The sequence below is a fragment of the Dasypus novemcinctus genome, chromosome 13 (assembly GCF_030445035.2).
Source record: "Dasypus novemcinctus isolate mDasNov1 chromosome 13, mDasNov1.1.hap2, whole genome shotgun sequence".
NCBI lineage: Eukaryota > Metazoa > Chordata > Mammalia > Cingulata > Dasypodidae > Dasypus > Dasypus novemcinctus.
Window position 1 is genome coordinate 3,230,724 of NC_080685.1, and position 14,427 is coordinate 3,245,150.

Genomic DNA, 14,427 nt, shown 5'->3' on the forward strand with positions numbered 1-14,427 from the left:
AGGGGCAAGAGACCCCGAGGGGAGCTCCAGGGGCCCCGTCCTCTGAGTCATTGTGGCAACAAGGAGACCTGGGGGAAGCAGGGAGCCCTTGCACAGATGCCATGCGGACCCTTTCATTCCCAGCTCCACCTAAGACCAGCCTGCCGCCTGCTTCCGTCACGCGGCGTCACCGCTCTCGGGCACCAGGCTTGGTAGATGAACTTGTTCTGTTTCTCTGGCATCCAGTGTCCTTGAGACAGCTGTTCAGAAGGGGCCAGAAGTCCCACGAGGCGGGCAAGGCGAGGCAGTGGCAGCCTCAGACCAGCGGGCACAGCCGCGTGGCCCGGCAATGGCCGGAGGGGGCCCAGGACGATGGACGGACCACGGGCCACGGCCCCAGGTCCTCGGCTGGGAGCTGGCAGCCACCCCTCCTGTGCCCGGAGCTCATAGCCTGACAAAGGGGCCAGCTCAGCACCCAGGTCAGGGCAGACCTGGCAGAGACGCCCGGAGGGCACGGCCCCGGCTGCAGCTTCCGGGCAGGACGACGCACGTGCGACAGACACGGTGCCTGAGTTTACGGGGAATCCTCAACAGGCGCATGGAGAGGGGCAGCCGTCTGGTTAGCTAGTGAACTTTTGACTTCTACACTCTTTTTAAAAAAACAACCGTTTCTCCCAGCTCCATATGGCAATTAAGGTGTAACATATTACCAGGGAGCTTTGGTGGCTAAAAGTTGGTCTTGTTTTTTAACAAGAACCTTGAGGGTTTATGAACACAAACGTACTATTAAGCAGTTTTCTATTTAAGTTTGTTCTCTCAAGATCCTATGGCAATTGCATTTATAAATCATCTCAGCAAAGCAAAAGCTTTTCAAAAAGTAAGCCGCAGCTCTTAAAAACAGAACTACCACACAACCTGGCAATCCAACATCTAGGCACACACCCAAAAGGCCGAAAGCATAGGCTCAAGCAGATACCTGCACCCCATGCTCACAGCGGCACTATCTCAATGGCCAGAAGATGGAAGCCACCAAGTGCCCACCAACAGGACGGATGGACACAAGGTGATGCACACCCACCACGGAGTACTACTCGGCTGTAAAACAGAGTGAGGCTCTGCTACACGCCACAACACGGATGGCCCGTGCAGACACTGGTGAGTGAAGTACGCCAGGCTCAGCAGGACAGATGGTGAATGCTCCTGCTTAGATGAACTCATCAGAACAGGCAAATCCCTAGAGGCAGAGCAGAGCTCAGGCGTCCGGGGGGCAGAGGCGGGGGAACAGGGAGCTAACGCGCCAGAGTGCAGGGCTGCATTCAGGGGTCGGCGAGGGGAGCCCAACGCTGTGGACGTCATCAGCTGGACGGTGTGCTTGGGAGGCGCTGGGAGGAGAAGCACGTGGTCTACACGCCTCCTGGAAAATGACGTGCACGAAAAATGAGCGAGACCGGAGAGACGATAACGGCTGGGAGGAGAGGCGTGCTGTACGTATGCCTCCACGATTAAAAAACGAGGGACACTGAAGAGACCACGACGGCCAAGCGCAGTACATGACGCGGGGGTGGCCCTAGCAAAGGAGGAGGAAAGGCCCGTAAAGATGTTATTGGGACACGTGAAGAAACTGGGAGTCGGACGGAGCTTGATGCCAATGTCAAGTTTCTAGAACTTGATAGCTGCAGTTACTGTGGTCGTGTGAGCGAGCACCCCTGCTCTTAGGAGTGTGCAGGAAAGCACTAAATACGCGAGGAGCACGATGAACGCAACCTGCTCTCTGACGCCGAGAAGGCGGGCTGGCGGCAGGCGACGGCACCTCCCCGTGCAAGGTGCAAAGAGCTGGGCCCCTGGGGCTCCCCTGGAGACCTCTGCATTGTGTATTATTTTTGCAACTTTCCTGCAAACCTGAAATTCTTTAAAATGAAAGGCTTTCTTTACAAAAGTCACGCTCAGCCCGGACGCTGCCACCGCTTGCATGGCGCCGAGCTGGGGCTGGCGCAGTGCGGGCGGCGGGGACTTACTTCCGCCCTTGCCGCTCTTCTCCATGCGGTACTGGTAGATGTGCAGGGTGAAGAGCATGTGGGAGTTGCGCTGGTCGTCCTCGTCACAGGCCTGCTGGCGGCTGCGGCGGGAGGCGATGGCCGCGTCCAGGAAGAAGGCCGCCTTCTCGGCCGTGGGCGCCCGCAGCTCGCTCTGGTTCTGCAGCTGGAAGACAGGGCGGGCTGGGGCGGCGGCCGGGGGCGCAGGCTGCGCGGGGCTCCCCGGCTGCTCGCTGTGGTCCCGGGGCGGGTTTGAGGTTCTCAGCTGGACTGTGCTTTGAAAAGGAACAGGGGACACCTGGACTGGACGGAAGCTCGCTCACCTGGTTTACAGTTTAAATAGAACACGTCACTATTAACAGCAGAGGGAGAGGCGAATGGCTGTACTGGAGCCACCGAGGGGCGCGGGTGGCCCGCCGTGCCCTGTGAGGGCAGCAAACCGGGACCTGAGGTTAGCTCTCTACCCAAGAACACGCAGGGGAAGGGAGTTCAATGATTGGGTTGTCTGGGGAGGGGCACCAGGTGGGTTGCCAAATGCGCCTCGAGACCTGACGTCACTGGTACGCCGAAGGAGTAAAAATCTTGTTTAGCTTTGACTTGACCCCAAAATTTTCCAGCTACCTAGTTAAACTTAGACCACATTTACCAGCATAATAATTGAACAGAAGTAAAAAAGTTAAGTAAAAATACCCAGATGCAGGAAAGTCCCATTTCATATCATTTAAGGGACGTGTCTTCATCTTTAGTTTCTAAATTCACATTCATGGCATGCTCGTTACGTGATAAAAGAAATCATGGTGGGTAGCTTTCCTAAATCCTTTGTGATCTCTTGGCAGTTATTGTACATCTTAATCAGAACAACCATTATTAGAATTAGCCCAGTACTCCTTACTTTGGGGGGAGAAAAGCAAATTCAAATTTCTGATTTTTGCTAAGAACTGATGTGCAGGATACGCCTTAGGACCATTTCCTGTGCTCACTCTAACTCTACCTACAATTCTCAACTGTGAGAGCCGATATTTAGAACCCGAGGCCATCGAAATCCTCGAACGTCAAAGCGAGACTGTGCTGCCTTCACTGGTTCGTACCTGTAATGGCAGGAAAGTAAGCCAAGGACTTTTTAAGCCTTTTCAGCACGTTAAGGTGCACAGGATGCTGGTTCTCCTCCGGCTCAGCCTTCGGGGAAGCACATTTTCACCGAGCGGGACTTTGTTAACGGCTGTGACTAGAGGAAAGCCGAGGCAAACCTCGGCACGGGAGCTGGTGGTCAGGCTAAGGCAGGCACTGGCGACAGCCCCTGAGCAAACCTCGTGGCCCGCGTCACGGTTCTCACAGCCTGGCCCCTGGGCCAGCGTGTCCGCATCCCAGGGGACGTGCTGGAAATGCAGTTTGGGGCTGGGTGCATGGTACTGAATCACAGCCTGGGTGCGCCCGGCGAGGGCACTGGAGTGGGGCCTCCAGAGCGTGCAGTTCGAGTTCGAGAACAGCTCCTCCAGAGTGTTCCCAGGGGGCTGGGCTTGTGGGGCCGGTTGGCTCACGTTCCAATTTCATCCTACGTCTGATGGCAGCCGAGGCATCTATTAAAGCTCTGGACGGCCAGCTTTAGTCAGGCCTGGTCCACGCCCTCTTGGGTACTCACATCACTGTGTATGCTGCAGAGCGCTCTGGTGACCCAGGCAGGCTTCCTGGAAGAAGCGGCATCCAGCTGAGACCCGAGGGATAAGGAGTCAGCCAGAGGACAGCTCAAGAGGAGTGGGTCTGTCCACGCACGGGGAACTGACCATGCAGAGGTCACGGGTGCGAGGGGCATGGCTGCTGCCGCAGGGGCTACGAGACTGTGGCCCACCTGGGAGGCTTGCTGGAGATGCGGGCAGGGCCCAGCCCCAGCCAAGGGTGGCAGAGCCTGCCCCGGGTGACTCACAGGCACCTGCTTCTTCTCAGGGGACTGTGGGATGTTTGCAAGGGGGGTTGGGGGTAAGCGGCAAGAGGTGACATGGACAGGTGGGCAGGGGCCTGGGATGGAGGGCGCTGAGGGGAGTGTGAGGAGCTGAGCTGCTCCAAGCAGGGGCAGGCGCGGCGGGTTTGAGCAGCTGAGACGGGGCCCCTCGGGGTACCCTCCCCTGAGCAAGTCCTTATCAAACTGCACCCCCATCTTAAGGACAAGACTTCTGACAGATCTAAACTATAAAGCTAGAGACGGAAGAAGTGGTTTCCTGGATACAGACGGGGTTCTCTGAGTTATTCCTACATCTGCGTCAAAGAGCAAGGGAGAAGATGCTGCATGGACACGGCAGCCCAAAAAGGTGGCCACGGTTCCAGCAATCGCACCGTGAGCTAATGAGAAAGTGGTTCTTAGTTTCTCCTTCTGCACTGCTAATCCAGCTGTAAACCAGAAGGTTTACAGAGCCATACACAACCCCAGTAACGGCTGCAGCTACTTGGGCAGCACAGTAAATATTTTGGTTTGTTGTTAAATGACAGAATGATGGTACTTTTTCAAAAGGGGTGTAAAGAAAGTGGACTGCCCCCTACACTGCAACCAGGGGTCCTGCTCATCGTCAGAGTCCAGGAACAAATATTTAGGCGGGCGAGCAGAGGGTCCCCCGGCCTGCGGCCACCCGCCCTGTGTCCTTGGGGAGGGGTCGCAGTGTGTGGCCAGGGGCCTCCCGCGGGCCCGCGCCACGCACTCACCTGCATGCCGCAGATGGGGTCCTCGCAGAGGTAGACCCCAGGGGACTGGCCGTCCTGCAGGCTGCCCGTGGCCACCTCGGACAGCAGGTCCCGCAGGTTCTCCTCCTTGCCCCACACCTCCACGGCCGAGATGCGGACGGAGAAGCGGGCGCCCGTCCTTTCCTTGCGCTCGTTGATGAGCCTGAAGAGCCAGGAGATGGAGCAGGGGATGATGCCCAGGCTCTGCGTGGCGTCGTCCTTGCCGATCATGGTGTAGGACTTGCCTGGCGGGGAAGCAGGGCGGGCCTGAGCGCGGGGCAAGGCGGCGCGCCCGGGGGCCGAGGAGACGGCGCGAAGGGTGCAGCAGGGGGGCATGGGTGGTGGGGAGAGGGAGGGTGGGCGGGCGGGCGGCGACGGCCACGCGGGTGCTTCTGGGCCCTGCTGCACGGCCGCAGGAAAGGAACGCAGCTTCCGGGAGGACACGGCTAGGCCCCGTGCCCTTGGGCCGCACAGCTGTGCAGTTCTACATGCACCGTTAGGGCTCCTTTCGGAGGCGCCCCAAGGCGAGGCTCGCCTGCTTACGCTCGACACCCTTCTTGAGTTAAAAGCTGGGCATTTCTGCAGGGAGAGCATTTTCCACTAAAACCTTGCTCACTGCTCGGAGCAGAGAAGGAGGGACACACACGCGTCAGGCCTTCTCCCCCCTCCGTGAGACCTCTCCTCAAATCTCTGCCAAGGGGCATGCTTTGGAGCTCCCCAAATCGCCCCCTTCTCGCGCATCAGCTCCAAAGCAAGAGCTGGCCCGGGTGAGGGAGGCAGGGGCCGGAGGGCTCCCGCGCCGGCCAGGGCTTTCGCTGCCGCCCCTCCGGGCAGCGTCAGGGGCTGGCGGGTGAACGCCGGCAGGCTGCCCACCGGGTCCCGGGCTGTGCAGGTGGCTGCGCCCCTGCTGCTGTGTCGGCTCCATCCTGCAGCCAGCGCTCCCCTGGGGAGGCGGGGACCCTCCCTGCTTCCCACGCAGGCCCCCAGCGGGGGCGTGCCCGCTCCCCGCCTGCTCTCTGGGCTCGGGCGGGCCTGTGGGGCCAGGGGCTGCTCTGCTCGCCTCCTTCCTAGAGGATGGCACCTGTGCACGAAGCGCGTGGACCTCGCCAGCGCAAAGGTGGGCACGCACGCCTCACGGTCAGCACCTACGAGGAACGAGCCCCTCCTCTTGTCACAGAGCCTGGGGCCCCCGAGGGGGCGGGGGGGCTGCCGGGAGCCCACACGTGACAACGCTCTACTCACCCAGCTTGGCGTGGCCGAAACAGAACACGCAGCCGTCCGCCCCGTTGACCACGGACTGGATCACCTCGGCCACGGTCCCGGCGCACACTTCTGCCTGTTGGACGCAAGAGGGGACACGACGGTCAGGACCTGCTCAGGGCCCCGGCTGCCACGGCCCAGTTGGTCTGGCCGCTCCCGGAGTTCTGGACCTTCCCAGAGCCCTCCTGTTCCTCCTGCCCAGCAAGCCCAGGTGTCGCACAGGCTGCAGACCCCACCTCTGTAGTGCATGTCCCCTGCCGGCTGCAGACCCCACCTCTGCGGAGCAGCTCCCCTGCAGGCTGCAGATGCCGCCTCTGCAGTGCATGTCCCCTGCCGGCTGCAGACCCCGCCTCTGCAGTTCATGTCCCCTGCCGGCTGCAGACCCCGCCTCTGCAGTGCATGTCCCCTGCCGGCTGCAGACCCCGCCTCTGCAGTGCATGTCCCCTGCCGGCTGCAGACCCCGCCTCTGCAGTGCATGTCCCCTGCCGGCTGCAGACCCCGCCTTTGCAGTGCATGTCCCCTGCCGGCTGCAGACCCCGCCTCTGTGGAGCAGCTCCCCTGCAGGCTGCAGACGCCACCTGCGGTGCATGTCCCCTGCAGGCTGCAGACCCCCCGCCTCTGCAGCTCCCCTGCAGGCTGCAGACCCCGCCTCTGCAGTGCTTGTCCCTCGGCATGGGCTGCAGACCCCCGCCTCTGTGGAGCAGCTCCCCTGCAGGTTGCAGGCCCCACCTGCGGTGCATGTCCCCCGGCATGGGCTAAGGACCCCAGCCTGCGGTGCATGTCCCCCGGCATGGGCTAAGGACCCCAGCCTGCGGTGCATGTCCCCAGGCATGGGCTGCAGACCCCACCTCTGCTGCACATCCCCTGAGGCACGGGCTGCCGTTCTGTGCTGCCCCAGGGCTGCACCTTCCTGCCCTGATACTGGACGAGGCACCGGCTCTCTGAAAACGCGTCCTTGCTCGACACAGACGTGCACCCCGCCGAGGAGACGGGCCAGGCTGACTGGAGGAAGGGCCGGGTGGCATTTCAGGAGACAGGCCTGCGGGCACAGCTCCAGCCGTACAAGCAGGTCCGTGGAAAGCCGCCCTCTTGTGCCTCTGGGCTGAAGCGCTCCCCCTCTGTGCCCTCCTCAGCAGCTCGTCAGCCTGCCGGATGCACGCTCCCCATCTCCGGCTCGGGGACTCCCTCCCGGCAGGAGCCAGGCTCGTCCGTTTTTAAATTTCCCCACCACACCCAGTAGTGCGGTGCTCTGCAAACAGCAGGAAGGCCGTACATTTTGTGGGCCCGTCTGGGGCCTGGGCCGTCCCTGTTTGCCAAGCGTGAGCGCCTGCGGGTGCAGGACGGGGCAGGGTGAGCTGCGCCTCCGCCCCCTCCGTGCCTCGTCGGCCCTCCCTCCCAGCAGCCTCAGGGGCTCTGCAAACACCAGAGCCCGCGCTGCGCAGGAAGCCGCCCGCCCGCAGCCCGGCCAGGAGCGTGGCTGAGCCGCTTCAGCGCCCGCGGCACAAGCGCCCTGCGCCTCTGGAAAGCGATGTTCTCTCCCAAACTGCGAGGGAGAAACCGCCCTCGGGGGGAGCCTTTGCCGAGGGGCGGCAGGACGGGGCTGCCGGGAGGACCGGGGGGTTCCCAGGCCCAGGCCCCGGCCCCAACCCGCCAGGCGGCCGGAGGCGCCTCCTTGCACCTGAACAGAGACGCGTCCAGGGCCCAGCTCGAGGGTGCAGGGCTCGGAAGCCCCCGGGGGAAGGACGGCTGTGCGTGGACCCAACGTCACCGCGGCAGCATCAGCAGAGGAGGCCCGGCCGGAGTCCTTAGGCGAGAGCGGTCAGCGGCGCTGGCTGGGGGCGCTGGGCCCTGGCTGCCTCCCCCCCAGCCCCCCCACCATGGGGTCTTCCCCAACATAGCCCCCTCAGCACAGCCCCCCCACGCCCCCCCCACCACTGGGCCTTCCCCACCACAGCCCCCTCAGCTCGGGCCCCCCCACCACAGGGCCTTCCCCCCCATGGCCTCCCCCACAGCCCCCCCCCAGCTCAGGGCCTTCCCCACCACAGCGCCCCCACGTTGGGGTCTTCCCCAACACAGCCCTCCTCAGCACAGCCCCCCCATGCTCCCCCACGCCCTCCCCCACCACGGGGCCTTCACCAGAGCCCCCCACCAAGGAGCCGAGGCCTGCCTTCCGCCCCGGCCCGACCCAGCGGGGAGCCAGCCAGTCCTGGGCTCGAACGGCGGCGGAGGCCGCTTTCTCAGAAGGGCGATGGGCAGCAAGGCAGGCTCTGGTCCTGCTGGGCCTCAGGAGCGGAGAGGAGGACAACTCGAGTTCCGCTCAGCGCTGCAGCTGCTCCTTGACTCCAGCGAGGACCCAGGAGCCGAGGCCGCTCTCCTGCTTTGGGGGCGCAGCGGGCGCCCACCCCGCGCTCAGGGGCCGCGCAGGGATATGCCTGAGGGTGACGGAGGGGCAGCCGCTGCCACCGGCGCGGCCCTTGCTGCTCTGCCCTGCGCCCCTCGACCACCCGCCCGGAGCACTGTCCCCTCGCAGGCCTGTCTGGGGCCCAGCACGTTTACCGAGGACGCTGAGGCCGGCCGAGGACACACAGCGGGTAAGGAACAGCGCAGGAGGTCAAACCTCAACAGCCCGTGAGCGCAGAGGCTCCGGAAGAATCTAGAACGAGGCCCCAGGGAGACGCTTACGCTCGGGCCTCAGTTTCCTACTCTCTAATGTGGGAATAGCAATGTCTCCCTTTCCTACACCACGGCAGTCCAGGAAGAGACAACGGCATCACGTATACTGGACTGCTTGAAAACTGCACGTTTATAAAGAAACGTAAACTTTTCCCACTCTGACAGGAGGGAAAGCGCAGCAAGACGGTTCCTGAGCACGTTAAGTGCTGGGACCGATCGGGAAATGTAAGCAAAGGCTAACAAAAGGTTTCTTTGTCTGGAATCAGTCAAACTTATGAATAGTCCGTGTTTAATTTAGGTTTGCTCTGGAATTCTTACAACTTAGAGAGACTTGTTTCTGAAAAGTCTGAGCAGTTAAGTTACTGGTAGGTGGGTGGTACCACTCACTCAAAAATGTAATAAGAGAGACTGCAAGTACCTGGTCTTCTCCGGGTAAATCTGTTTGGGGAAAGTACATGCTCTGCCTGTTTGTGAAGGGAGCCGACGTGGGCGCCACGTGCCTGGCCTACGCGGGCGCTGGGGTGCCCGTCTTTACGTCCACGCTCGGAGGGAACACGGAGGAAATCGACGACGCTGCACCTGGCAGCTCGTTAGCGCCTGCTTCCTCACTCTGCTACAGGCTCTCCGTTGCCACAATAGCCCCCATTTAGTATGACTCTTGGGAGGTCCTGGAAATCTGTCAGAAAGGTGCAGCTGTCTGATGTCAAACGCTGGCCAAGGGCCGCTGTGCCCCTCGATTCATTCCTGCAGCCAGCCCTGGACCCGCGTGCCCCTCGGGGCACAGGGCTCTGGGCTCACCCCACGCTCATCGAGGCCCCCCGAGCCAGCCCCGGTAAGGACCGCCATCGACCGGCAGGTGCGGCGCACCCCTGGGAGGGCCTGCAGTTAACTGGCTGCTGGGACCCAGGGATCTTGCGTCCCCAAGCAGCCTCCTAACGACCCCCTAGTCGCCTCTCTCGGGCTCCCCATGGGCAGGCCCTCCGTAGTGGCCTGCGGCTCTGCCAGCAGGACGCAGGCTCCGCCGCACCCCGGAACCAGGGCCTAACGCTGGGTTCAGTAGAACGCGGCTCACGGGATGCTGGGCCAGGGGTGCCCTGAGGTCTCGACAGGCCGTGGCTCCGGGCCCTGCCGTTCGAACGAGCCGAGGCCAGCCGCTGGAGTGAGACCGGCTGCCCCGACCAAGGCCGTTCAGGACCCGTCTAGAGCCAGCCAAGCCCCAGGCGCCCGACAGTGGACAGCCGAGGTCAGCAGGACTGCGACAACCCACCGTCGAGCAAGGGAGACGAGCAGGGGCCAGGCCTGCCGAGCTCAACCCTGGGCTCGTGGTCAGCGACAGATGCTGCTGCTTTGAAAGCCGCTGAGCTGTGGCGTGGTTGGTGACGCGGCGAGAGGTGAGAGTTACAGATGCTTCTCATTTTAACGCCTGGGCTGTGGGGTTGTTGGTGACGCAGCAGTAGCTGACTGATACAACGGCCATCCCCTGGCCTCTCTTCTCCCACTGAGCCAGGCCACGGGACTGCATTTCAGCCTCGGTTTCCCTGCCTGGCACTCCCGTTCCTCGCTAGGACTAGAGATCTGCCCTACACCCCAGGGTGCTCGTGTAGGGCCTGGGACCCTGCCTGATTCTAATCCAGCCCCCAGGAGCCGCTCCCCTTCTTCCACGCCCCACGCGGGTGCCCAGGTGGGAGGGGCTGGTTCACCAACGGCCATCACCAGCGCCTCGAGGCCGCCGCCCCGGAACGTCCGGTCGGCCCTCCGCCTTCCTGCTCACTGAGCCGTTCAGTGGCGCTCAAGGAGGCCTCCCGAGCCCGTGGACGGAGGGGCCGCCATTGGAGTCCCCCGGAGACCCCTCCTGCGCACGGGCCCAGGCAGCGCGTGAAGCCTTCTTGGAGGGACTCGCCGGGGCCCGGGGGCCGCACCCACCTGGGAGGCGTCCTGCGGGAAGACGGCGTCGAAGGCGAACATCTTGGGTGGGACCTGGCCGCCCCTCTTCTGGAAGGCGCTCTGGCCCCCGCAGGCCAGGGGGTCGTACAGCGTGATCTGCTTCTTGCGGGGGTCCACCTTCAGGAAGGAGCTGGGCTCAGAGGCTCCCCGCGCCAGGGCCGAGCAGACGCGCAGCATGACCTTCACCTGTCGGGAGACAGCAGGGGTCAGGGGAGCCGGCGCCGCGCGCAGACGCACCCCTCTATCCGCATGGCGCCCACCCGCTCCTGGTAAACGACGAGGAAATAAACGCACCAAGGACCGGCCGCAAGACCCCAGAGGGGACGCGGGGAAAGCGATGCAACGACCAGGTGGGACGGTCTGATACGTCCGTCCTTTATGCCGAGATGGCACGTCGTTTTCTCTGTCTTCCCAGGGATAGAAATAAGAAGTGAACGGCGCCCTCGTGGCCCAGTTACCTAGACGAGAAAGGCCCCTGGACGGCTGGAGCTCCTCGAGGCACACGGGTCAGAACCGGGCACTAATGGGCGCTCGGGAACTGACTCGTGCCTTGTGCCCATCTCGGGACACAACCCCCGGGGAGCCGTGTCTCCGTGAGCGGCTGTGCGCTGGCCTGTTTCAAACGGGCAGCATCTGCCCTGCGGCCGCGGGGCGCCGTGAGCGGAGGTTTGCCTACAGCACGTCACGTGGGCTCCCGCCGAGCGAGCGCACACGTTGTCACTTCATGGAATGACGGCACCTCTGGGGGGGAGGTAGGCAGCCCCCCAGTCACTCAGCATAAGCCCCCCAGGCCCACAGCCAGCCCCCCCACGGCCCTGACGAGCGCACGTGGAAACCGCCTGTGCAGGAACAAGGAGTGCAGTTCCAAAGGGTCACGCCTGGGCGGCAGAGGCCAAATCCCCTGGGGATGGCCGCCAGCCGCCCGCCGGGCACCCACGGCCCAGCTGGGGCAGCCGCTGCAGATGCAGCTGCCAGGCAGAAGGACATGGAGCAGCCAGGACTCCTCGTAATCTCCTCTCCGCCCTGTCCCCTGATTGCATCCTTTCCCTGAAGTCCCGAACGGCTGTAAATGTTTACATGAAGTCTTTCAAAGGCACAGGAACGGTCAGGGAACGCTACACAGGTCTGGCCCTGTGTGCTGCAGGGTGAAGAGCCTGCAGCGCACAGCCAAGGCTGCAGGGCAGGCGCCAGCGTAGCCCCACGTGGTCTGCGCCGCTCAGCAACTTCCTCGCTCACTGTACATTTCCACTCCTAGCTCAGGCCACTCACTTCCACAGCTTTGCCCCCGTAGCACAGAGGGGTGTAAAGAGCTACACTCAGGTGGCATCTGCGGTGGGTGCCTTGGCCCCCGACCCTGTGTCCAGGGCCCTGCCCGCCTTGAGGCCTGCGAGGCGAGGCCGCGGCCCACCACATGTCTATGCCACGATTTCACACGCAACGTCTGGGTAACCAGAGGTGCCAAATTCACATACGAGTGGGAAACGGACTTGGCCCAGTGGTTAGGGCGTCCGTCTACCACATGGGAGGTCCAAGGTTCAAACCCCGGGCCTCCTTGACCCGTGTGGAGCTGGCCCATGTGCAGTGCTGATGTGCGCAAGGAGTGCCGTGCCACGTAGGGGAGCCCCAAGCGCAAGGAGTGCGCCCCGTAAGGACAGCTGCCCAGCGTGAAAGAAAGTGCAGCCTGCCCAGGAATGGCGCCGCCCACAGTTCCATGCTGCTGACAACAACAGAAGCAGACAAAGAAACAAGACACAGCAAAATAGACACAGAGAACCGACAACCGGGGGTGGGGGGGAATTAAAAATAAATAAATAGATCTTTAAAAAAAAAAAAATTCATGTACGAGCCAAGCCAGGCCTGGGCCTATGACGAGGAGCCGGAAAGGGAGCTGAGGTAGAGGGCGCTGGCCAGAAGCAAGACTCCCGCTCCCTCATCAGGCTCTGCAGGCTGAGAAACCAGTGCAGCCTGGGGGGCCTGAGCCCGGGGGTCCTAAGCTGGGATTCCTGGGCCGGGGGTCCTGGGCTGGGAGGCACGCCGCACTCCATTCTTTTCTTTGCAATTTGTTTAAATAAGTTTTTCTGCTTCGCTTCCTCTGTGCCATTACCCTGGGGCCAGCTCTCCACTCCTGCGCAAGCCCCTGCAGTTCAAGCGCTAGGAGTCCCCCCCCCCCCCCCCGTGATCGAGAAAGCCCCCGGCCTTCCCGCCAGAAGGTCTGGCTTAGGGCTCAACGGCGCCCAGCCCCCTCGCCCGCTGCGCCGGCTGCACGGGGGCCCTTCCGCACAGCCCTCCCCGGGGCAGGCGAGGCGGGCAGCAGGAGCGGCCGAGGAAGCGGGGCGGGGGCCTGAGGCCTGCGCTCCGCCGGCGCCCGCGCCCTCGCCGCGCGTGTCTGGGTATTCTGCGGGTGCTGCGAGAGCCGCCTTCATGCCCGGCCGCTCGTCGTCCTGCCCCTCCTTCAGGGCCGCGCTAAGGGGCGAGGGGGGACGCGGGAGATGCTCACGGAGAAGAGGCAGAGCCGCGTCCCGAATGCACGCGACCCGGGGGCCTTCCTGGGGGCGCCCGAGCGGGCCCGTAAGTGCTGCTGCGACCACGGGGGCCGCGTGCTCCTGCCCGTCCTGTGGCAGGCCCCGTGGGCCGCCCTTCGCCTGTTTCTCTACCGGACGCCGTCCAGCTCAGGCCACCTCTAGACGCTGGGGCTAAGGAGGACGCGGCGCAGACGCGACCACAGGAGGGATCCCTCGCTGATCGGAGCAAGACCACAAAGATCAGCTGTGGGAGAAACAGGACCCAACGACCCGCTCGCTCACGAGCCCTGTTTAAACTCGTGGACGCACAGGCAGGAGGCCCCGGACAGACACACGGCCGTGGGCTGCGCCCAGACCTGCGTCTCGGCCACGGGAAGCGCTCACTGAACGCGTGTGGGCCACGCTCGGCGTCACAGGTTGGGGAATCCACCACCACCGTCCTTTCGATGCCTTCCCATTTCTGCCTCTTAGCTTCCCTTACGCCGGTGCCAAAGTGCACCACTTTTTAAGAAGGAGCATCGTGAAAACTGGGGACGGTGCGGATGGGTCCCTGAACCATGTGTGACTGAAGTTTGGAGTGACCTCGGCCGTGCCGTGTCACCCCTAAGCCTTCCACGTCTCTTCTTACCTTTCTAAAACAAGTCTGGAAATATTTCTCCAAGGTAAACCAGAGGCAAATGAGGCCTCACCAATGGGAGGAATGGTGGAAAAAGCAAAATAAGAAAGCCTGCCGGCCGGAGGGGAAGCAAAGGCCCAAGTCACGCAGCGAGAGCAGAGCCCAGCGGCAGCGCCGTCCCGCCTGGAGCAGCTCTGGGCCGGAGCTCGTTCCCTCCTCCTGCGGCCGGGGCGAGGCCGGCACTGGTGAATGGAACCTCCTCGGTCCCTCGTCTCTCCCGGTGACCCTCTCACGCTCAGGCAAGTCGGTGCGGCCGGAGCCTGAGCTGGGCCCCGGGCCTGCCGGGGGAAGTGGCCGGGAGGCTGGAAGCGGTCCCCCGGGCTCGGCGGCCTGCCGGGGGCATTCCCGCTCTTGAGGGGAGACTCGAGGGCTCACAGGAGGGCAGGCGGCCCTGAACCAGGGTGTTCCCTTGAACCAGGACACGAGCAACGGGCACTGCGGGCACGAGGGAGGAGGCTGGAGCTGTGGTGTGGCGGCCGCCGAGCGGGTCCCTTACCCCCGGGGGGGCCCGTCCACGCACCACCTGCTGGGAGGGACGGTCGAAGAAGCCAGGAGCTCACGACAGACTGTAGAGCACCTCGCAGATGTCAAGAGCTCTTAACCCAGAAAACTCAAGAAATCCAAGATCGCT

The 14,427-nt window shown here is 63.2% G+C and overlaps 1 protein-coding gene across 1 annotated transcript in view; it reads right to left on the reverse strand.

The window, feature by feature from the left end:
• Positions 1-14,427, reverse strand: part of KIF26B (kinesin family member 26B) — a 468,194-nt gene that overhangs the window by 68,320 nt on the left and 385,447 nt on the right. Inside the window, exons 6-9 of the mRNA XM_058309397.2 lie at positions 10,578-10,784; positions 5,964-6,057; positions 4,704-4,966; positions 1,995-2,178 (exon numbers count right to left, since the gene is read on the reverse strand). Of these exons, the coding sequence (XP_058165380.1) occupies positions 1,995-2,178; positions 4,704-4,966; positions 5,964-6,057; positions 10,578-10,784 (748 nt within the window). The remainder of the gene's footprint in view (positions 1-1,994; positions 2,179-4,703; positions 4,967-5,963; positions 6,058-10,577; positions 10,785-14,427) is intronic.